The sequence below is a fragment of the Pelodiscus sinensis genome, chromosome 24 (assembly GCF_049634645.1).
Source record: "Pelodiscus sinensis isolate JC-2024 chromosome 24, ASM4963464v1, whole genome shotgun sequence".
Taxonomy (NCBI): Eukaryota; Metazoa; Chordata; order Testudines; family Trionychidae; genus Pelodiscus; species Pelodiscus sinensis.
Window position 1 is genome coordinate 12,602,540 of NC_134734.1, and position 23,228 is coordinate 12,625,767.

General features: G+C 53.8%; 1 protein-coding gene across 2 annotated transcripts in view; it reads left to right on the forward strand.

Annotated features, from left to right (window-relative positions):
- Positions 1–476: 476 nt before the first annotated feature.
- The window catches only part of CADM3 (cell adhesion molecule 3), a 125,737-nt gene continuing 102,985 nt past the window's right edge, over positions 477–23,228 (forward strand). For both annotated transcript variants that reach the window (XM_075907116.1, XM_075907118.1), the window contains exon 1: positions 477–632. In XM_075907116.1, the coding sequence (XP_075763231.1) occupies positions 557–632 (76 nt within the window). In that variant the 5' untranslated portion in view covers positions 477–556. The remainder of the gene's footprint in view (positions 633–23,228) is intronic.

Here is a 23,228-nt window from a genome sequence, read left to right on the forward strand (position 1 = left end):
GGCAGCTGCCTGCCGCGATACAAAGCGCCGGGGAGACGCAGCCTCCCTGGTCGGTGGGCTGGGCGTGTGGGGGGAGCAGCGCAGCGAGGTGCCAGCGCCCCGCCCGCGCCCCAGGGCTGCATTGCACCGTCCGCGCCCGGCGCTGCGGGTTCGGAACCCGGCCCGGCCCGGCTCGCGGACCCCCCGCGCTCACTCCAGCCCCCGCCCCCGCCGGTAGCAAGCAGCAGCAGCGCGCTCCGCGGGGACCGGAGCATGCGGACCACACCAAGTCTCCAGCAGGGGGGGGCCGTGAGGGCGGCCAGGGAGCCGCGCGAGGCTGTTTCAAGCGGGCGGAGCGGGGGGGAAGCGTTCGGAAGGATGCTCCTCTCCCCCCGCGCTGGCAGCCCAAATGGTCCGTTCCGCGTGCTCTATTTAATCCCCTGCTGCAGCCGCGGCGCTGGCTTCAGTCAATAGCAGCGGCCGCCGCTGTCGCGCGTGGCCGTGGGTGGGTGGGTGCGGGGCCGGACGCTCGCTCGCTTCCCGCGGGGCTGAGCCTTGGAGCATCCCAGGAGCCACCATGCTGCCGCCGGCGCTGACCCTGCTGCTGCTCCTCGGCTGCCTGGCGGCGGGCAGCGGGACCCTCTCGCAGGACGGTGAGTGGGGGGCCGCGGGGTGTCAGCCTGGGGGGGGGGGTAATTGCGGGGGGGGGGGGGCGGTGCAGATGCTTCTCCTTGCAAACGCCGCTTCGCGGGGGCCTCTGGCAGCGCCCGCAGCCCAGGGAGCGCACCACGGACAGCGCCGCAGCCCCAGCCTGGGGGCGAGGGGCCGGCAGCCGCTGTCTCCTGCCTGGCAGCTGGGGCGGAGCGTCTCCCCCGCCAGCTCCCCTGCTCTGGCCCGATTCGGCCCCGGGCCCGCTGGGGGCAGGGCCGGGGGGCGCGGCGCCCCCAGGGCGCAGCCAGGTGCGGGCGAGGGTTCGCGGATGTGCGGCGCTGGCTGCGCGGGAGCTGGGAGCCCGGGCACGGCGGGGAGGGGTCGCTGGGCGCTGGTTGGCGGTGCCGTTATGTAGGTCAGCCCGGCTCCCCGGGCAGCAGGTGCCCCCCGCCTGCCCAGCCCTCTCCGCTCCCCGGCGCGCCGTGTCGGGCTTGGCTCGAGGACCCGTCCGCGCGCTGCAGCCTGGCCCGGCTCCCAGCCCGACCAGGAAAGGCGGGGCCCGGGGACCGGACTAGCCAAGCCATCGCCCAAGGCACAGCCGCGGTTCGGCGGGTCCAGCCAGAGGCTCTGCAGCCTGCGACGCAGCTGGGCGCGGTGAGCAAGGGAGGGGCAAGACCCCTTCGTGAGGCATGAAGCTGGGGGACTGGCCGCGCCGCGGGGCAGGAGGTGCCACTCCAGGTCTCCCCCCGAGTCCTCCCAGCGGGGCCCTCCAGCCTGAGGCAGCTGGTAGCAAGGTCAGCCCATTCCCAGCCTCCCCCTTTGCACCTTTTCAGCAAGCAGGTATGGATGCCCCCTCCCACCTTCTCCTTGGAATGTGCCCTCCCCCCTCCACCCCTGCTGCTGCTAGGATCAGGAGTCTCTTCATGGCTCCCACTGGGTGACCATGTGTGTGGGGGGAGTGCAGAGTAGGAAGCCAAGAGCCCTGGTCACTGCACCCCAGATTGGCTGTGTCACTATCTCATTGGGCCTGTGCTCTTCCCTCTGTGGGCAGCCAAGTGCCAAAGGTGACCGCAGTCCTGCCTGGACTGTGGCATGCTGCATTTCAAGGCAGGGCTTCCAGCCCTAGAGTTCGGGCTGAGATTGGCTTTTAGTTCCAGGAGCACTTTGGAGAGATGAATTTAACATTAGCAGCTTGCTGCCTGTCTTCCCTTCTCCGCCTATTTACCTTCCTAGCCAGCTTTCCATTTGTGTCTCTGTTAGTCCATCTGCCTCTCCCATCAAGCTAGAACATACAGTGCTGCAATTAGCTGGCTTTAAAGTGCTCCGAAGATAGCAGAAGGCTGCAGCAGGGTTTGGAGGAGACAGACCAATTCCACCGCTCCTTCTAGATAAACCTGTTCGTATTTGTATGTCTTACTGTCAAAGTATCTCTACAATCCCCCTGGCACTCTATACAGATTGTTTATTATGCAGGAAGCAGAGAGCTGTTCTGTAGCCCCATAACCCTTGAGACAAAGGGTGTTTACCCATTATGTGGAACAACAATGGGCAGAGTGATGCATGCCAAAACAACCTTTAATGAAGTACCACAAAGTGAAGAGACTTTTGATACAGATTTGTAAAGGCAACGTGCTGCGTTTCTTAACTGTCTGGCTGCAAAATGAAATGCTGCCTCAGCCTCAGTCACCAGGCGTGGGATTTGTGGCCTGAAATGACCATGAGATCATTGGTGTCATGTCAGTGATGCGCTCTCTTTATATTGGTCTGTAAAGCAGTATACACAAACTCCTCCGAAGCAGGAAGTAACTCCAAGATGGGAGGTAGGGGGACCAGCAATGCTAAGACCAGGGTTTCATAGATACCTCCTATGTAACAAAGGCTGGAGGTTTCTCCCAGTAATTCCTGCATCTAGGCCAGCACTGTGGTGGAATTAGAGCAATGGGTGAATTAGAGGTGTGAAGTAAAGATCATTTTGTGTATCTGTATGCTAATGAGAACCATTCATTCCCCCTCCCCCATCTATGCATTTAGAAATGCTGTGTTCAGTGCAGGGAAGCTTCTCAGACTAGTTCTGCAGCTGTGGCCATGCATTTCACCCTGTTAGGTCTGGAATGAGCTTTTCCCTGGGGTGCCTGGCAGGTGCTAGTGGGTGGTGGGCCATGGGACTGCTCTCCTTGCACTTCCTCATTGCCTGATTTCATGGCCTGGTGCGGTGTGTAAAACTGAAAATATTCACTGGGGTAAAATCGCCTTGGGCCGCAGGCTGGCACAATGAAGAATTCTGACAAGAACTGGAGGTGCTTGGAGCTTCTGACAAGAACTGGAGGTGCTTGGAGCCCAAAGTGGGAGCTGCTTTGCCTGTTGAGCTATGGGAGAAGCTCTGCTGGCATTTGCAGCAGGAGGAGGAGAGTTTCTATCCTCTTCCGCACCCTCACAGTAGAGGACAAGACTGCTACTGGTGGCAGGGTGTCATGTGACCATACCACACCCATTCCCAAGCCCCAGAGGCAGGCACGCTCCATGCATTCTAAGCGGTGGTGTATTTGGTGATTTATGAGCATGGCGCTGTATGGCTTCTGGCATCGGAGAAGTGCCTAGGTTTGGCTGATGCCATGTCATTCTCAATTGTTAAAAAGGCCATGTTGAGGTCCAATGGGCTTAAATTCTAACAAGGGAGGTGTAGGTTGGCGGTTAGGAAAAAATTCCTAGCTGTCAGGGAGGCTAAGCATGGGAATACATTGCCTGGCTAGGTGGTGCAGTCTCTATCACTGGAGATATTTAAGATCAGGTTAGATAAGCATCTGTCAGGGATGATGTAGATGGTGCTGGGCCCGGCCATGAGGGCAGGGGACTGGGCTTGGTGCCCTCTCGAGGTCCCTTCCAGTTCTAGTGTTCTATGATTCTGTTCCAAGGCCAGGAGGGACCATTGTGATCATCTAATCTGACCTCCTGTATGGCCCAAGTCACAAACCTGTCCCCAAACAGTTGTTAGAGCGGGTCTCTTAAAAACAAAAGAAAAACCCTGCTCCCCCCATGGTAAAGTATCCCAGTGGCTAGTCACCCTTGATGTGCTTTAAGCCTGTTTATATTCGGTGAATCAACTGACTGGGTGTGGATGAGCACAGGCAGACTTTTAACTGAGTCCCAAGTACTCGCAGAAATGTGTGTGCTATTGGGTGACCATGATGGGCTGAAGTTCTCTGTGTAGCCCCCAGGCAGAGTACAGCATGAGAAATGACACAGCAAGCTTCCTCCGGGAAGACATGTCCGTGTGTGTGTGTGTTTGTTTGTTTTTCTTCTCTGGCCTTTTGCTGCGATACCGGCTAGGATGCTGCTGGCTGAAAAACATAAAACCAAAAAACTCAGCATGAGCCAATCTGGAGCGCACTCTGCTCCCGCTCTGAATGCAGAGAAGCATTGGCTGAGAAATACTGCCCCCTCCGGAAGACATTCTCTACTGTCATGCTGCCCACCAGTGGGCATGTGGTTTCAGGAAAATGTCCTTTGCCATTGATTGTCTTAAAAAAAAAACCCCTCATGATCCTTCATCCTCTCAGTGTGTCCTTGGCACTGCTCTCTTGCCAAGAGGGCCCCTTTGGCTGTGTTGCCGAGAAACATGCTACCCCTTCAGAGGGGAAAGTTAAAGTACAAGTATAAAATTCCCCACTTGTCTCCTACCCCAGGGAAGTGGCAACATCATATCCTACAACACCACTGAACGCTGTAGAAGAGACGGGGGTGGGGTAGGGGTGGGGAGGTCTACAGAGGGTTCTGCTGCTGCTCAGGGAGCAAAACTGCTGGGCTCTTGGAAAAGGTCTGTTGGCCATAGTGCCGTTGTGTGTGCTCATTTGGACAGCTGGGCTATGTCTACACTTGCGGCTTCTTGCGCAAGTAATATGCAAATGAGGCTAAGCATGGAATATTGCCGAGCCTGATTTGCATACCTAACGAGCCACCATTTTTTTCAGAAGAGGCTCTTGCACCAGAAGGAGTGTCTACACTGCCCCTTCTTGTGCAAGAAAAACCCTCTTGAGCAATGCCGTTCTTCCTGAAAAGAATTAGGTGTAACGGCATTGTGCAGGAGGGTTTTTCTTGTGTAAGAAGGGGCAGTGTAGACGCTCCTTCTTGTGCAAGAGCCTCTTCTGAAAAAAATGGTGGCTTATTAGGTATGCAAATGAGGCGTGGCGATATTCCACGCTTAGCCTCATTTGCATATCACTCGCGCAAGAAGCCACGAGTGTAGACATAGCCCTGGTGTGCATATTTTGGTGTCTTTGGGCAGGACTGGACCCTTTGTGGCATCTTTGGGGTGGGAGTGCATGCTGTGGGGGATTCTGTGCCTATAAGAACTGGTCAGTCGGAGAGAGTTCAGGAGCAAACCTTTTATTTATTTGAAAAAAGTGTTCACTAGCTCAGAAGGAAACCCCTGAACACTAAGGCTCTGGACTCTGGTCTGCTGGGGACCCCATTTTTATAGTACTTGTATATCACCTGTTACTGTAGCATCTCACAGTCTTTAACAACACTGAGTGCAGTTATCTCCCTTGTACAGATGGGGGGGATTGACTGCCACGGGCATAAGTGACTGGACCAAGGTCTCACAGGCAGTCTGTGGCAGAATGGGGACCTGACAAGAGGTCTGCCAAGTCTTGGACTAGTTCTCTAACCACTGGGCCATCCTTCCTTTCTCAGCACAGTAGAAAATGTTCTCCCCCCATGCCCTTCTTTCTGCATTCTCCTAGCTGTGTGCCCAAAGGTCCATTGATCTAGAGACAGATAGATTAACCAAGTACCTGACCCTAATGTGAATTCCCAGGCTTCCCCTCAGAGTGCTGCATTCTGAGCAGACACACTGTTATGAGAGGAGATTTCCCAGTCTTAGGTGAGGGCCAGGTGTTTCCACCCAGTGAAATGGGTATTAGTGCATCTGGGAGGGAGCTGTGCCACAGATGTATTGAGTGACTTTGGTCTAGTTCAGCAGCCTCTCTGTCTTTTGATTTCTCTGTCTCTGAGACAAAGATAATGATGACCTGTCTCACTGGGAGGTGGAGTTCATTAATGTTAATGTAAACCCCTGAGCCCCACCTAATGAAATCTGTAGCGGCATGCACAGCAACACTCTGACCAGCTGGGCAGATGGGTTTGCCACCATCTGCTGCCTCAGGCCGTAGTCTGTGTGCTTTTGGTCAGCAAGGACTGAATGAACCTCATGCACAGTGACTGTCCTATGCAAATGACCGGGAGATCTTTGCAGTAGCTATTTTTCTTCAGTAGGACATATTTGTACCATAGTGAGATTGTGTGGCAGCTCTCACGGGGAGGGGCTGCTAAGTGTGGTCAAGCCCGGCCTTAGGGCAAGGCAAGCAAGGCGATTGCCTTGTGTCCCGCACCTTCAGGGCCCCACGCTATCAGGTGCCCACCTGCCTGGCCGCTCACTCACTGCTCTGGCTGGTAACTGCCCGGCCATTGCCAGTGTGCTGCCTTGGGCCCCGCAAACTTTTTGGCCAGGCCTGAGTGTGGTCCCTCAGCCCCATCATCATTTTTTAGCTCCTCCATGCCAGACTGCGAGCTATTTGTCCTGGAACAGAGGAAACCATGGCAATTGTGTTAGGTTGCACGTTGTGCCTTTTACAAATACTACTTAGGGTTGGGTAGAGGTGCATCCACATGCATGTGCTAAAGCAACTGCTGACTTCATCTGATGAAGTTGGTTTTACCCATGAAAGCTGATGCCCAAGTAAATCTGTTAGTCTCTAAGGTGCCACAGGACTCCTTGTTGTTTTTACTGACTTCACAGCCATCACAAAGGCTTAGCGTATGCTACAAACCATGTTTTAGTGCCAGCGAATGCCCTTGTCACCGTACGTCGGAAGTTATGGCAACCCTGGTGAATGGATTCCACCACAGGCGTGATAAAGGAGGAGGAAAGCGAAGTGCCACCTTTGTGAATCACTTGAAACAAAATTAAAACCACTCTGATAGCTTCAGATTGACTCCCCGAGGGGGAACGGGCTTTTCTGTTGCAGGAGCCCTCGCCAAGAGGCAATGCAGCTGTAGTTGCTTTTTTCATTATTACTCAGAGAAAAACAAGTGCAACAAAACAGGGACGCTGTCTACTAAACGGCAGGCAGAGCAAGCTGCGAACAGGATTGCTGAAATCGACAAGTCAGCTGTCTGGCAAAAGGCATTAGAATCAATGAGACGCACTGGATTGAAAACAATAACAGAGATCAGGATACACAGAGTCTCCCAGCCATGTACTCAGACAGCAAGAGGAAATGCTGGCGCTGCAAAGGCAGGACTGAAACTTTCGTTTCCACTTGGACTATGCTCCGGTTGGGAGTAAGGCACATTCCCGACTCGGAGGGTCACGTGTGCTGGGGAACGAGGCAGAGGGCACGTCTGCCAAGAGCCGGAGGATGAACCATGACAAGCTGGGGAAATGCAATTGCCGGCACGACTTATGAGTCCCTGCCAGGCCCTTGTGCCTTTCCAATCTCCTTCCCGTCAGGTGTGAGGAGAGATGCTGCTGTCTAGACCCAGAACACATGGAAAGGCAATTCCCTCCTTGTCTCTTGGCCCCAGTGCCCACGGCTGGGCAGCCTGAGTAGGAGAGTTACTCCTCTCACGCTGGCCCAAATGAAATGTCTTGGCCCTCATTCTGGCACTCTCCACTGCGATGAATGCAGATGCTGGCCAGGGCTGCTGCTGCATCTCTGCAATTTCTGCTCACCAGCCACCGTCTCCTCTCTTCTTCAGATTAGGGATGTAAAATCCCATTTAATTAAGCAGTTAAAGATTAAGTTTAACTGGCTAACTGATTAAATGGGGGCAGCCTGGCTGGAGCAGCCTTTGTCCACAGTGGGACCGGCCCAGGTGCAGCATGTATGGGGGCTGCTTCTGGTGAACCTGGACCAGGCTTACCACGGGTGGCAGTCTGCTCCAAGCCCTGCTGATTCACTGTCACTGGTGACCATCACCCAGTCAGAGTGATGCTTACCTGTTAACCAGGTAACCATTCACATCCCTATTTCAGACCACCTCCTTCTCCAAAGCAGTGCTGCTTTTCCCTTCCCCACAGAACCCGCCTCTGTCCAGGAAAGTCTCCGTGCAGTGGATCACACTCAAGCCTCCTGCTTAAAGAATTGCACCCATTGCCCCTGGACTCCTCCCTGCCCTCCTTCATACACGGCAGAGAGGAGATAGGAACTGGTTCTCACTATTGTGGCAATTCTCTTGATGGAAGAACTGATCCATCTGAGCAAACTGCAGCAAGGTTTTCTCCAGATGAGGATTGGTTCTGTTTCTGAAGCCTTTTGGTCAGCAGCATTCTGAACCCAGCTGGTCCATTGTTAAATTCTGTGCCTTCATCTGGGAGTCCACAAACCAAGGCTTATCCTTTCAACCTCCCACTTCCCTGGTCCTTCTGTGAACAGAGAACAGCAATACCCGAAATCCGGAGACGCAAACAATTCAATGTTTATCAGGATTAGCTTCCAACAAGCATGAACCTGGTTTCCTTTCCTTTCCTCCTTTGTTTTTTCGCATTTACTTACTGTTCACCCCCAATGTACATAGTAATATTCCCAGCTGTACCTTCACCAATCATTCTACTGAAATTTAGCTACTCAATCCTAACATATTGTAACGTGATTATCTAACCAATTATATCCCACCACCTTAATGGGTTTACCCCCAGGAAAATTAATTATACAGCAGGCAGAAACCATCAAAGAACCAGACAGAGGCAATCCAGATAAACAATAGAGAGATGGGGAGCATCCTGACAAAACAATGAAGAGACGAGGATTTCACAACCCCCTCTATTGATAAGTGGGTCCTCGCAAGACAGAAAGCTCTCAGCCTAAGGTTTCTTTAAATCTTCTAGGCTCGTCCCTTTATCTGGAGGCCATAGATCACATCACCTTTCACAGCCCAAAATTGCCTTATTACAATGTGTCTGGTTTGGAATGTGCCAGGATGTGACTACCGTTTCCCAGCTTATCGCTGTCTCTGCTGCTTAGCCAAAAGCCTTAGTGCTCAAGAACAACGCCTCAGACAATCATCTACAGGCAGACTGTGATTTTTGATTCTTAGGTTTTATATCCCTGTCAGAATGCACCTTAAATTTTTAAAGTATAGGCTGTAACAGGCAGGCCTGAAGCTCTATAGTCTTAACACATGCAAAGGGGCGTAGGGTTGTGCTCAGCAGCAATGTCACTTTTGCGGGGTCCACTCCACGTTTCAGATCCTCCCAATTAAAACCCAGCCTGGCAAGAGGCCAAAGGTACGCATGACCTGCCCTCACCAGGAGGGGCTCTCATCCAGCAGGACCATCTGTGCTTGGACTAGAGAACCATTTCTCTGCTCCCTTCTGCCCTGAAACAAAAAAACAGGACTATGTAGCACTTTAAAGACTAACAAGATGCTCCTGCTAGGAGGAGGAGCAGGAGAGACTGCTGCTGCTGCTTCCCATTCCCTCTCCCTCCCTTGTTTCAAAGAGCTCTGGGCTCTGGCTGCAGTTCCTGTCAATTATTTCTTAATATTTTGGGAGTCCCCAGAAGCCCTGGGTAGTACTGGGGTCCCCAGGTTCTTGGTGCTGCACAAACACATAAAGGCTGTGTCTACACTGCACCCCTTTTCTGGAAAAGGGATGCAGATAAGACAAGTCGGAATTGCAAATGCAGTGGGGGGATATTTAAATATCCCCCCACTGCATTTGCATGAACATGGCTGCCGCTTTTTTCCGGCTCGGGGCTTTGCCGGAGAAAAGCGCCAGTCTAGACGGGATCTTTTGGAAAATAAAGCCTTTTCCAAAAGGTCCCTTATTCCTCTTTAAATCAGGAATAAGAGACCTTTTGGAAAAGGCTTTATTTTCTGAAAGATCCCGTCTAGACTGGCGCTTTTCTCCGGCAAAGCCCCAAGCCGGAAAAAAGCGGCAGCCATGTTCATGCAAATGCAGCAGGGGATGTTTAAATCCCTCGCTGCATTTGCAATTCCGACTTGTCTAATCTGCATCCCTTTTCCGGAAAAGGGGTGCAGTGTAGACACAGCCAAAGAGACACTGGCACTTATTGTCCTAAAGAACACACAGTCTAGTTTGAGGCGACGGGTAACGAGGAAGGGGAACCAGATGTAGAGACCTACGTCCATACTGTGTCTCAGTACTGGATTAGGGATCCTATGTCTAAGGGTAATACAAACAGAGTAGCAAGGCGGGGGGACAGGGTTTGAGGCTGAGGGTAATAGTGATCGGTGCGAATGTGCTCTGACTGCTTTAACCAATAGCATAATGTAAAGTGTAGGCTCCATCAGCAACATCTTCCCCCATCACTGGGGGGAGAGGCACTGGGCCCATGTGTATAAAACCTGCCATGCCCGCTCACTCCTTGTCTGAGAGGGTATGTCTACACTACCCCCCTAGTTCGAACTAGGTGGGTAATGTAGTCATTCAGAGTTGCAAATGAAGCCCGGGATTTGAATTTCCCGGGCTTCATTTGCATGATGCCGGCCGGCGCCATTTTTAAATGCCAGCTAGTTCGGACCCCGTGCCGTGTGGCTACACGCGGCACGGACTAGCTAGTTCGGATTAGGCTTCCTATTCCGAATTAGCTGTACACCTCGTTCCACGTGTAGCCACGCGGCACGGGGTCCGAACTAGCCGGCATTTAAAAATGGCGCCGGCCGGCATCATGCAAATGAAACCGGGGAAATTCAAATCCCGGGCTTCATTTGCAACTCCGAATGACTACATTACCCCCCTAGTTCGAACTAGGGGGGTAGTGTAGACATACCCAGAGGGTGGCTAGTGTGCACCGGGCACCTGGTTTTCGTGATACACAGGCTATGCTGAGTGCAGTGGCTTGTGGGATCTGCAGAAGTGTGGTGGTGGCCTCGGTCATTGCACGCATGGGGGCATCCTCTATGGCAGCGGCACGGCGGCCTTCGCTGTGGCGTGGTGGCATCCTCAGGGGCTGCCTTATTCTATCACTGCCCTGTCTTGCGCTGGGAGTGTGAAACAGGCAGGCAAAGCTGCTTGGGGCAAGCCCGCAACCTCCCTGCCTTCATTCTGTGAGCTGCTCGCTGCAAAGCGTCGCATCCGGGCCTTAAGAGCCCTCTTGGCTGGGATTTCTGAAATGTTACGCAAATGCAATGGGGTGAGAGCCGCATTAAGCCCCGCAGTGCCCGTCCCCCTATGGCTGCGGGGCCCTGCACGGCCAGGTGCGGCCTGCCCAGGTGGCCCCGGGCTGCGCGCCAGTGGAGGTGGCCTGGCAGAGCATGTGCCGTGCGCCCGCTTGCGCGCCCTGGGGGCAGGCTTGCACATGCGCCTTGTACCTGGAGGTGGGCCCACGCATCCCAGGGCACCAAAATGGCTTGGGCTGGCCCTGGCTGCTCATGGGCCTGCTGTGTGGCAGAAGCAGAGGTCAAAGGGAGAGGCTGGTCAGTAATTCTCACTAGGGAGTGGAGTGGCCTTTGGCGGCTGCCCACCCACGTATCAACACCTCCCCCCCCATCCTCCTCTTGCTCCTATCTTTGTATCTGCTTTCAGCTGGGATGGATCCTTCCCCAGCCAACGCCCGCCCGTGCACTCTGCTAATGAGATTGCTTTCCAAATCAGTTAATTAAAGGGTTGCCAAGCCTCCGGTGGATGCTGTTAATTCCATTTAACCCTGGCTTAGCCATTAACTCAGTGGTTTTCAAACTAAGGGTCACGTCCCAGCACTGGGTCATGGAATGTCAGGCACTGGGTCACCTGTCTGTAGGAGGATCAGGTGACCAGCAGGGTGTTAAGGCAACTCCCTCCCAGTCCTGGCACTGCAGACCTCGATGTGCCCCAGAATCAGCCAGCAGCTGGTCCAGCTCCTAGGTGGGGCTGGATGGGGCTCCCGGCACTGCCTCCACCCTCGTCCTCGGCTCTGGGGACTGGGGCCTGTGGGCAAAAGCAGTGTGCAGAGCCACTTGTGCACCTCTGCCTATGAACCAGACCAGCTGCTGGGCACTTCAGGGCACAGTGCAGTCCGCGGTTCTAGGACAGGCAGGAAGCTGCCTTAGCACCCCACTGCACTGCTATCTGGGAACTGGCAGAGGCCAGCCCATGCCCAAACCTTGAGCACCAAACTCCTGCCCCAGCTCTGAGCCTTTCCAAACCCAGAGCCCCCTCCTACTCTCCAAACACCTCTCCATCCCACCGCAGCCCAGAGCTTCCTTGCACACCCTGAATCCCTCTGCCCAGCCCCATCCCCCCAGCCTCGAAACCCCTATTATACTCCAAAACCCTCATCCTATCCCACTCCAGAGCCTGCACACCCAGATAGAGCCTTCTCGTCCTCACCCTCCCCATCCTGGCCCTGCCCCATAGCCCTCACTCTGGGTATGTCTACACTGCAGAGTTTTTTTTCGGAAAAAACTGCACACTGCAATCACATTCTTCTGAAAGAAAATCGAAAGAAAAGAGGGGGTTTTCCAGCATTGACAATCCTCATTCTATGAGGAAGAACCCTTTTCCCGAAAGAGCTCTTTCAGAAAAAGGCATGTGTGGATGGGGAAGAGGGAGTTCTTTTGAAAGAAGAGGAAAATGCACAGGTTCCCCAATGGCCATTCTGTCCATAGTAATGACAGCTGAAATGCGAGATAGCATCCATTCAGTGTGGATGCTCTCTTTCGGAAGACGTTTTTCCAGAAGATCTCTTCTGGAAAAACGTCTTCCGAAAGAAGCCTGCAGTCTAGACATAGCCTGTAAGTCAAAAGATACACTTACATTGGGTCATGGGCATCAATAATTTTCTTCAACTGGGTTGGGAGGAAAAGACTTTGAAAACCACTGCATTAAAATTCGTTAACGAACAGCTCAAAGCCTGGTTTAAACTCAGCTGAGGATGCCCTTGCTGACAAGGCTTGGCACCACCTTAATGGAATTGGTGTGAAATGACAGCAGTGCCTGACTGCTTGTGTCCACACAGGAGCTGGGGGTGTGATCCCCAGCTCGGGAAGATGCAGATCTGCTAATGCCCACAAATAGCAATGTGTCATGGCTGCATTGGCGGTAGCATGGGATAGCTGTCCTAGTATGTACTTGGGGCGCAGGACGAGTGCTCCCATGGCGTGCTTATGTGCACACCTGCTGGCAGCCAGCAGGCAAGGATCTCCGCTCTACAGAGATGTACCCTTCCAGTGTCCACAAAGGTCACACTCCTGGGCACTCAGTAATGCTGAGCTCGCTGGCTGGGCTCTAATTGTTCCTGATTAGCTGCAGGGAGTCCCATTAGCTTCAAGAAAAAAAATGGTGTTTTTTGAAATCCCTGGATCTAATGGGCAGCCTGATGGTGAACATCCAGGCCAGGAGGTTCCAGCTGCATAAGCCAAGCACAGAGAGATTGCTGTGGAGTTAGGGGGAGATGAGGCTCATTCCCCATCAGTGATATTCGCTGCTTGGATCAGGCTCCCACTGACTGCATAGTGCGACACCATGAATGTGTCTGTCTCCGTGCCAGCTGCTGACTGAGAGGATGGACCCAACCCCTTGGATGTCAGTGGCAAAACCCTTACTGAACCATTTATAACCGTGGCCATGGCTGGTCATTCCCAGGGATCACCCCCAGCCACTGCTGATGGATGCAGTAATGCTTGCTGTTGCTCCTGCTCTCCATGCCTGCACCTTGAGTCCATGTTGTCCCTTAGGCTGGCTTTTGAGGGGAACAGCTGGGGGCATGCTAAAGCCTGATCATCTCCAGAAACAAAAATGCTGTGGGATTCCCATGCACCACGGGCTCATTGCTGTCTCCCCTAGGCCGGTCACCCCTGGGAAAAGCGCTCTTTCTGGCTTCGGTGTAGGGCCACTCCAGGGTGCAGGCTCCTGACTGCTCCACGTTCTTCCCAACTCTCAGATTACAGCCATCGGTTTCTACGCTGAGGTTTCTTGTCAAAGAAATGGCATCGGGAGCCCTTCGGGTAGCAGAGTCTGTAAATCTGGGCACTGCTGCCTTGCCAAGTCCTTGGGCAGATGGGTGGAAAATAGTCGGCAGCGGAGCAGTCAGGCCCCTCTCTAGTCCTATAAAAGGGTATTTCCACATTCAGCTGCTAATAGAGCTGTGCCCATGGCACTCCAGCTGTGGTGATCTATCATCCGTCTTTGGGATTAGCCTGGCCTGAGGATCTTGTGCATGTGCTAGTATTTCAGCAAAGCAGCCGAACCCCAAGGACAGTATAGTAAAGCTTTGGAGCAGAGCACCTAAAGCAGCCCTCTTGCATGGCTCGAAAGTTGGTCCCTCTCATCCAGATATTCCCTCCCCTGCTTGGCACAGTTAGGAGTATTTGCATAGTGCGGTTCCTCATGGGCTCTGCTTTTCACCTCCTAGGCTCGCCAGTTTTGCATACTGGTTGCAGGCCTCCCAGTCGTACTGTAGTGCTCCATGCTGGGATCTGACCCTCCCCTCTGGTGGGGCAGCTCCCTGCACAGGATCAAACAGACTAGGGCACTTCTCAAGCTTCTGCTGAACTGGCCTTCCCTTCATGTTGCTCTTACTTTGCCACACCTGCTAGATGGCGGCTGGTTATTGGAACCAGCTGCATCCATCAACAGTGGCTCCGGGGGAGGAGGGTCCCTGGGAATGATCAGCCACGGCCACGGTTATAAATGGTTCTGAAACGGTCTCCTTCTCCCATTGCCTTGGAGCCAACAGGAGACTTGGCTGTTGGGTGCCAGGTCAAGAGACTGTCTTAGGAATCCTGACCTGTTGCTTGGGGCTGCAGAAGAGTCTCCAGGTAATGGGGCTCCCGACCCTTCCCTTGGGACATGGGTGGTGGGTAACGTGGTCAAGGAAAGGCATTGCCTTCCCCAAAATGCCTACGCTCCCTGGCTACTGGGGAAGGCTGCAGCCTCGGCACGGCAGCCCCAGTCCTCCAAGTGGCCACGAAGGAGCCGGCAGGGGTTGGGCGGAGCTTGGGGTGAGACGGTTGCTGAAAGGGCGGGGCCTCAGGTGGAAGGGATAGGGCTAGGGCTTGCCTTCCCCAGCTAGGCCTTCACCTGCTGCCCATGCCATGGGACTTGGAAGGCGAGTCGCTGTAACAACTCCTTTAAGAAACACATCCTGGGCCTGAGGCTGCCTCTGGCCTGAGGAGAGGTGTCTCCAGCGCTCTCCTTCTTGTATTTCTCATTAATATTTCCTTGTATTGCTCATGGGAAGAATGAACCATTCTTCTTTTCCATTGAACAAATATTGGCTGCTAGGATTTTACATAGCAACTCAGATCCCTGTCAAGCACAAAGCAGCCCTAGGCCCCTGCTGGGACATGCTCACTGCTGCAGGATTGCCCCAGCACCAGGGAATATCAACCTGGTTGCATTGGCAGCAAGCATGTCTGCGATTGGACCTGAGGTAGGTGCTTTCTCCTCATGGTGCAGAGAGGCTCCATCCCGTCATCCAGGGGCTGTTTTAGCCCTCACGCCCCGCAGCCCTGCCAGACCCCCACAGGAGACACATCAACGAGAAAGGCAAGCATATAAAAGCCACAACCTGAGGCAAGGAGACCCGTAGGCTGTCAGAGCGGTGCAGTCTTGCCAGCTCGCTGTATAATAAACTCTTAACAGTCCAAGCAGGAGATCAGAAATGCTGCAGACAGCAGGGACACCCTGTTGTCTTACTGTGTGAAAATCCCTGGGGTTGTGTACAGTGTTTGTAAGACTGTTACTGTGGAAGTTAACACAGAGGCGTGGGCATGAGTCTCCTCAGGCATAGGCTGGGGTAGATCAGAAAGAACTGTGGATTTCAGTAGGGATGGGTGGTAGGTAATGTAGGCAAGGGAAGGCATTGCCTTCCCAAAAATACCTATGCCCCATGGCCTCCAGGGAAGGCTGGGGTCGTGATGCAGCAGCCTGACTCTCCAGCTGTCCGGGAAGGCTGGGGCTGCAATGTGGCAGTCTGGCTGCCCAGCAAGGCTGGGGCCATAGTGTGGCAGCTCTAGCCCTCCTGGTAGCCAGGAAGGATCGGGCTGGGGTTGGGCGGGGCCTCAGGTAGAAGGGGCGGGGCTGGAACTTGCCTTCCCCAGTTGGCCTTTACCCGCTGCCCATGACAATAGTTATACTGGTGTAAATCCGCACGGGACAAGGGCTTCAGTCCATTCCTGTGATCTGCTGATGAAGAATAACCCGTGTCCCCGAGCTGTGCTCCAGGGCACGTGGGACCAGTCTCTCAGCAGCACTCTGCTCATTTAGATGTCTGAAGAGCATCTGCAAACCTGAGCCAGGTGCCATGTTTGGTAGGTGTCTCACCGCTCGTGGTCTGCTGTCTGTTCATGCTGCTGGCCCCAAGGGCTTGGCTACAGGGATTCCTGCATGGACTTGTCCCCACAGGAGTTGCAGCAGAATCTTTCCAGCAGGACCCCAGAGGTAGCTGGTCCGACGTGACCCATCAAGCGCAGAGAGCAGGATGTGGAAGGGTGGGAGAGCCTTGTGTGCCTCAGTGCCTGCCCTGGCATCCCCCTGAGGCCCAGATAATGGGGACAGCTGCCCCCCCTTTGCTGCTTGTGCTCCTTCCCCATAGGTAGTTGCAGCCTGTCCTCCTCCCCCCAAATACAAGTGATGTGCAGTAATTGCAGTGGGAGAACAGAGCTATGGGAATGACTGGACTGTGCCCCCTTTCTGTCCCCAAGCATGGTGTCCCCACGCCCCCAGCCCCTCTCTCTGCCTCAGTGGCTCTGTCTGGATGCTTTGGATCTGGAGGTCTCCTGCATGAGTCTAGAAGGGGCTCTCCTCACACTGCCCAGCTGATCCTGGGCTCACTGTGAATGCCACTGCCTTAGACTCTGCCCTGGGGACCTGCACTCGGAACGGCACCGACTCCCGAGCTGGCTGTCCTCCAGCCCAGGCTGCTGATGAGCAGGGCTCTGCTTCTCAGGTTCTCTAGCCTTCCCCGAAATCCCCTTCTTTCGGAGACGTGACCGCCCCTCCTGGCTGGATTCTGCTCTCTGCAAAGATGGGCCCTGGAGAGTCTGGGGTTGTGAAGCTCTGGGGTGAGATTCCGGAGGCAGGCAGCCTCAGAGAGCTGGGACCAGCCTCCTTTCCCCTCCCTTGGGGACTGTACAGAGAGAGAGACAGGAACCTCCCCTGAGCCCAGGGCTCTGCCTGGAGGAATATGCTTCCCTGGTCCCTGCCAGGGGTTGTGCAGGGAGAGGACCCAGGGCTGCATGCACAGGCAGCAGCCATGCCCCTGCACTGAGATTCCCTTACAATGTTGCTGCATTTTGCTGAGCTAATTGGCCATCCCACCCCCAGTGTGAAAGTGTAAACACCACTGGGAAGCGCAGCCAGCAGCAGCCTGTGTGTCTGTGCCTCTGCCAAAGCCACAGGCAGGAGCTGCTGCTGATGCCATCGCACCAGCTGCTCCTTGCTCATATCGCACCTCAGGAATGCGGCACGTCTGGGGCAGTGCGAGGAGCTGGGCGGAAGGGGGGCAGTGCAGTCCATTGCCCGAGGCTCTGCTCCCTTCCCCATCCAAGCACACTAGCTGGGGTAAGCCCTGTTACGTGTGGGGAGGGCAGAGTGTTCCAGCCCCCAATGCAGGGTGTGTCTATGATGGTCATAGGTAGAGCCCTGCAAATCTGCAGATATCTGCATCCGTGGGTGTGAATGAAGACCCTGGGACTCATTTTTATGGATGCGGGTACCAATTTTGTATCTAGTACCCTGCAAATTTGCAGTTATCTGCTTTGTATCCGCAGGTATCTGCATCCATGGATGTCAGTGCAGATCTCTGGGACTCATTTTTGAGGATATGGATGTGGATACAAAATTTTGTATCTGTGTGGGGGTTTCTAACCCTAGGGCCTTAGAGCTGAGACATGCGCATGGGAGAGGGGGCTTTCACTGGGCCCTTGTCTAGAATTAACCAGCCATGACAGATTAAAGACTGGCCCAGGGCCTGTCCTCTCAACAGGGCCCAGTCCTCTCCAGGCTGCCTCACAGCTCCTATTAACTGCTTATTGATTGCTAATGACCAGCAGAGTTCAGTCCTTCAGCTCTCCTTAGGTGCAGCCGGCAGTTGACAGCTCGGTCAAACTCCTGGAATCCTGCACCCTATGGCAAGGCCCCGACAGCTGAGTGTACAGGTGGGGGAGTTGGGAGGGGCAGGGTTTCTGTTTAGGGAGAGGCTGTAGTCACAGCCCAACATCCAGTCATTCCTGTGCCAGCACCACGTATATCCAAGGCCGCAAGTGCTTGTGAAAGTGCCCAAATTGTGTGGCAAGGCTCTAGGTTCCAGAGCACTGTGATGCAGCAGGTTGTGGAATCCACCGTGAGGCTGTAGGTTCCAGAGCACTGTGATGCGGCAGGTTGTGGAATCCACTGTAGATCTATGTTCCAGAGCACTGTGATGCAGCAGGCTGCGGAATCCACCGTGAGGCTGTAGGTTCCAGAGCACTGTGATGCGGCAGGTTGTGGACCATTGGTTCTAGGTGGCTCCAATGTATCAGTTTTGCTCTTCTGCAGTTGATGGATGATCTGCACAGCGTAGGTCCCTGTATCACTGGCCTTGATACTGCTCTTCTTCCCTCATCCTCTGCTTTGGCGCTGTCTCCGATGTTTGTACTGAAGGAACCCTGACTACACTGTCCAAACTAGCATGAGAGGTGCTCGGGTGCAGCTGGCAACATGGAAAGGCTGACTTTTTTGACAACTAGAGAGACAATTTGAGATTATGGGATAAACACAGTAGTTGGCAGCTTTTGCTAAAATGATCAGCAGTTAGAGACCGAGTGATGTCCTCCTAGGCTGATTGGTGCAGCACTGTAAGGCTACGTCTACACTGGCATGATTTTCCGAAAATGCTTTTAACGGAAAAGTTTTCTGTTAAAAGCATTTTCGGAAAAGCACGTCTAGATTGGCAGGATGCTTTTCCGCAAAAGCACTTTTTTCGGAAAAGCTTCCGTGGCCAATCTAGACGCGGTTTTCTGCAAAAAAGCCCCGATCGCCATTTTCGCGATCAGGGCTTTTTTGTGGAAAACAGTACTGTGATGTTTACACTGGCCCTTTTGCGCAAAAGTCTTTCAGAAAAAGACTTTTGCCCAAACGGGAGCAGCATAGTATTTCCGGGAAATCACTGATGATCTTACATGAGATCGTCAGTGCTTTTCCGGAAATTCAAGCGGCCAGTGTAGACAGCTGGCAAGTTTTTCCGCAAAATCAAATGATTTTGCGGAAAAACTTGCCAGTCTAGACACAGCCTAACTGTGGAACAGCCAAAGATGGCAATTTAAATTTGAGAGTGAATATCCCTTTGAGATGAATGGGACAGCTCTTATCTTGCTGCTGAAGTATTGTGTCTGGCTGCCAACAGACTCAGGCAGAACACTGCAGGTTCTCCTCATAGTCACCAGATCAGACTTTCAGAAATGCTCAGAACTCAGCAGCCTCCATACAGAAAGGCAGGCGATCCTTCCTTCCCACAGGGGTCCCACCTTTCCTTGTTCTCCGCAGAGCTGCAGGCGGCTCAGCAGTTTTGAAATTTGGCCCCTGAGGGCTAGATGCCGCATTTAAAAGGCGTCCATGAGAGTGGTGGATTATTCCAGGCTGAGAAGTGCGGGGCTATGCTTAAACCTTCTCCCTTGCTCCACTAGCCAGAGGCATGACCCTTCGCGTTGCTGGCTGGATCCCCTCTGTCCAGCCATCTGTGAATTCTGACTCAGCCCCTGCAGACTTCAGCCTGCTCCGTGCGGTACTTCCATCACTATGCCTGGCATTTTACCTACTCCTTACAAGAGCAGGCACATGCCCTTGCCTGCTTGGCCATTGCCTGCCTGGCACATGCCCTCCTGTGTGGGTCGGCCTCCCAGCTCGGAGTGCTGATTAAGGAATCCAAGCAAAAATCGCTGGTGGCAGTGCACAATCAACATATCACTGAACCAGAAAATTAGCCACCGCTGCAGTGTTCCAGGGCGGCCGGCCTGCCTGCCCCAGGTCACGTCGCCACTCACCCGTCTGCCCTAAAAGGCTTCCAGCTGCAGACTGCAGCCCTTTTCAACACTGCTGAAACTGACACCCTTTTCTTAGAGGTGGCTAGGGGAGCAATGTGGCAGGCCTGTGTGCTCTGTAGCAATCCAGTCTGTGATAGGAGCCAGGGTCACAGCATTCCTGGGGCTTGACCAGTGAGCTCTATGCAGATGAATAGGAGAATTCGAAATACAGCTGCTGCTGTGCCCACAATATCCACCCCCCATGTCAGAAGCGGTGAATGAGAGAGATTTGCTTGGAACCAGTTGGCACTTGCTCCCCATCCCCATGCTCCAGAGTCCAGTGTCACTGCCCAAATGCCCCGGGGACTGATAAGAGACCACTGGAACCCTTACAATCCACCCATGATGGATCACCAGGCCATAGCAGGCAGCTGGCCTCTTCCTTGGGCAGTGGAGGGCAATACCCTGCCTGGTGCACTGGGAGATGCTTCATCGTAGGCTGGCTGCAGTGTGGTGTACATGTCCCTGCTGTACAGCTGCCCGCCTCTTCCACAGCAGCTTCTCTCCCTTCCCTGACTCAGTTCCTCCCTCTGTGGGTGCATTCCTGGCTGCCCCTTATGCTGCCTGTGTAACGCCAACAAGTGGAACCAAACCTGGGACCACTGGAGCTTAGTGCGTGAACCTCTACAGCATGAGCTAAAGGACAGCTGGCTCTCAGCTAAGGCTATAGAACAGGGATGGGGAAACCTAAGGCCTGGGAGCCAGATGCACCCTCCTAGCTTGCCTGGATCTGGCCTACAAAGCTTGGAGCTCCCCCCCTCAGCACTGGGGAGCCTGTGCTGGCACTTCACCTCCCCTCCCCCCCTCCCCCCAATTGTACCCCCTAGGCTCTGGTGAGCAAGGCGAATATGGAGAATGTTTTTCTCCTTAGTTGGGGATCACATCAGTGAGGGGTTTGAGGTTTTGTTTTGTTTTGTTTTTTGGCTTTTTTTCCTGCATCTCACTTGTGTGCCCCCACACTTCCACTGACTTTTCTGTGGGTCAATGGCCCCCCAACCCAAAAAAGGTTTCCTGCCCCTGCGATAGAGTGGACTCATTTTCTGTCTCTGTAAGTGGTCTCTGTGCCACTCTGTGGGGCAGTAAACCACACCCAGTTACACCTGCTCCTGCTGCTCCACCCAGAGCTGCACCCCCTCTTGGGGCACTTCTCTACCCATCCCTCAGCTGCTGTCCATGAGAGGTGTGTGGGAGGGGAGAGGATCTCTGGTCCCACAGTAGTTCCTCCCTGACAGGGAAGGGGAGAGGAAAAGAGAAAGTCTCTGGCTCTGAGTGGGAGCTGGGGAGAGGTCTGGGCCTGGATCTTCAATAGACTTCTACAGCAGCCAGTGAAAGGTGCTGCAGCACCCCTGACTTGCAGTGGTTTCCATTGCATGCAGGGTTTCCAGTTTGGTTCAGGGGCTCTCCGTGCCCCCACTCTACACGTTGTCCTAGCCGCCCCACTGCTGCCCACACCTCTGGCCCCAGCCTGTCCTGGGAGGTGAGGAGAGTGAAGGGGGAAGCAACAGGCTGGCTGGAGGGAAAGATTTTTATCTGTGATAAATGATGAGGCGGGACTAGGCTGAGAGATCTAGAGTAACCAGGGGCCAGGGCTGGTCCTTCTCTGGGGAGCAGACAGCCATGCCAGGCGCCTGAGTAGGGAGAGGTGTGACTGCATGCTCCGGGGCGGGGCCTCAGGCAGAAGGGGTGGGGCCGGAGGCAGCCAGTCCTCAGCGCTGCCCATAGCACACCCCCACCCGCCCGTAGAGCCACTTGGAGCATTCTGTGTCGCACTCTGGCGGCAGTTTAAAGGGTCCAGGGTTCTACTGCTGCCACAGTAGCAGTGGTGGTGGCAGTCTAGAACCCTGGGCCCGAGAGAATGTCCCGGTTCCCTTTGCCCGCACCTCCAGAAAGCTCCGGCTGCCACCTCCAGAAAGCTTTGCGGTTGGGGCAGACTTACTTCAATCTGAGGCTCTGCCAAGGGGGGGGGAGGGCTTGTGTCTGTGAGGGGGAGCAAAAATGGGTCATCTGAGCAGTAGAGCGAATGGTACAGAAACAAATGGGACCTGCTCATCATGTCTTTCATTGGCGCAAGGATCCGGTTTATCTTTGTGTTCTGGAGCAAACTGCCTGGGGCAGAACCAGAGACCTAGGCCATGTAGAGAAAAGGGGGTTTCGTACCCATGGCATGGAGTGTTGGCTGATGGGGGCAGTTCCCCAAGCTCGAATCGCAGGCTTGTTTGTTTGCTGAGCTCCTTAAAAGGCCTGATCCAAAGCTCTTCAAATTCCAAGACTCCCGTCTCCAGCTAACTCAGCTTCACCGTTATCTGCCTCACCCCAGACTTGCAACTCACGAAAGCTGTGCTGTGGGTTGAACAGCAGCTTCATAGTCTGCGTCTGCTGCCTGAATTAGTAAAATACAGTCCATAGAGACGAGAACTTGCCATAGAGAAATCTGTGTCAATAAAGATAAATCGGATCCTCGTGCTGATGAAAGACATGACAACTGGCTCCATGTGTGTGTTTAAGGAGAATAAAATGATCTGCTGCTCCGCTGTCTGACTGAGACGCTGTGTGACGGTGTAGTCAGAGGCTGTAACATCACTGCAGGAAATGGGAGGGAGTAGTTAAAGAATCACATACAATCTTGGGCTTGGTCTAGACTAGACCAGATAGGTTGACTTAAGGGATGCCGTCCAGCTATGCAAAATGTATAGCTTGATTTGGCTTCTTAAGCCAAGCTTCCATGGTATCCACACTGTGGGTGGCAGATGGGAGCACACACACACACCAGTTTCCTTTACTCTTCCTCAGAACTCCTCGCTGATGGGGGCTGCCCTCTGCATTCGATTTATGAGTCTTCATGAGACCCGCTAAATCAGACACTAGAAGATCGACCTCTGGAGGGTTGATCTTCTCTGTAGTGTAGACATGCCCTTTGTTTGGGCAATTCTTGACACTTCAGTGCCAACTTGGCAGCCTTCATGGTCTCAGCACAGTCTGCTTCTGTGGCATTAATGGAAACATATAACCTGTTACAATAAATAACCCAATCTGAAACTCGAGGGGCTGGGCTAGGAGTGTGCGCACACAGCTAGGATGACCAAATACCACATGGCAGTTTGCCGGGAGAATAGGCCTCTAGAGTGTCTTGTGCCTGATCCTCCCCCATTAGAGTTAATGCCATTGAGTATTTGGGCATGTCTGTGCTCACTTGATGTACAAAACTTTTGTTGTTTGGCTGGAGCACTTTGCTACCAACAAAGCAAACCTCTCTCCTGGAGGTGGAAGTACAGCCGGTCCCCGAGTTGCGAACGGTCGACTTATGATCATTCGCAGTTACGACCAAAGGTGTCATAAATGGCGGACCCTGAGTTACAAACGCGATCCACCCTTATGAACAGCGTGGTCACGTGTAACTCAATGAGGTCTGACTTATGAACGGACCGAGTTACGACCAATTGCTTGGTCCGTAGCCGGTTCGTAAGTCGGGAAGAGGCTGTATTTTTTTTCGACAAAAGTGCCAACAGTGCTCGTCCAAGGTGGTTTTTAGCAACAAGGCAGTGTTGTTACATACACACACATCTTTAGTCATGCCTCTAGAGTCTGGCCCTACT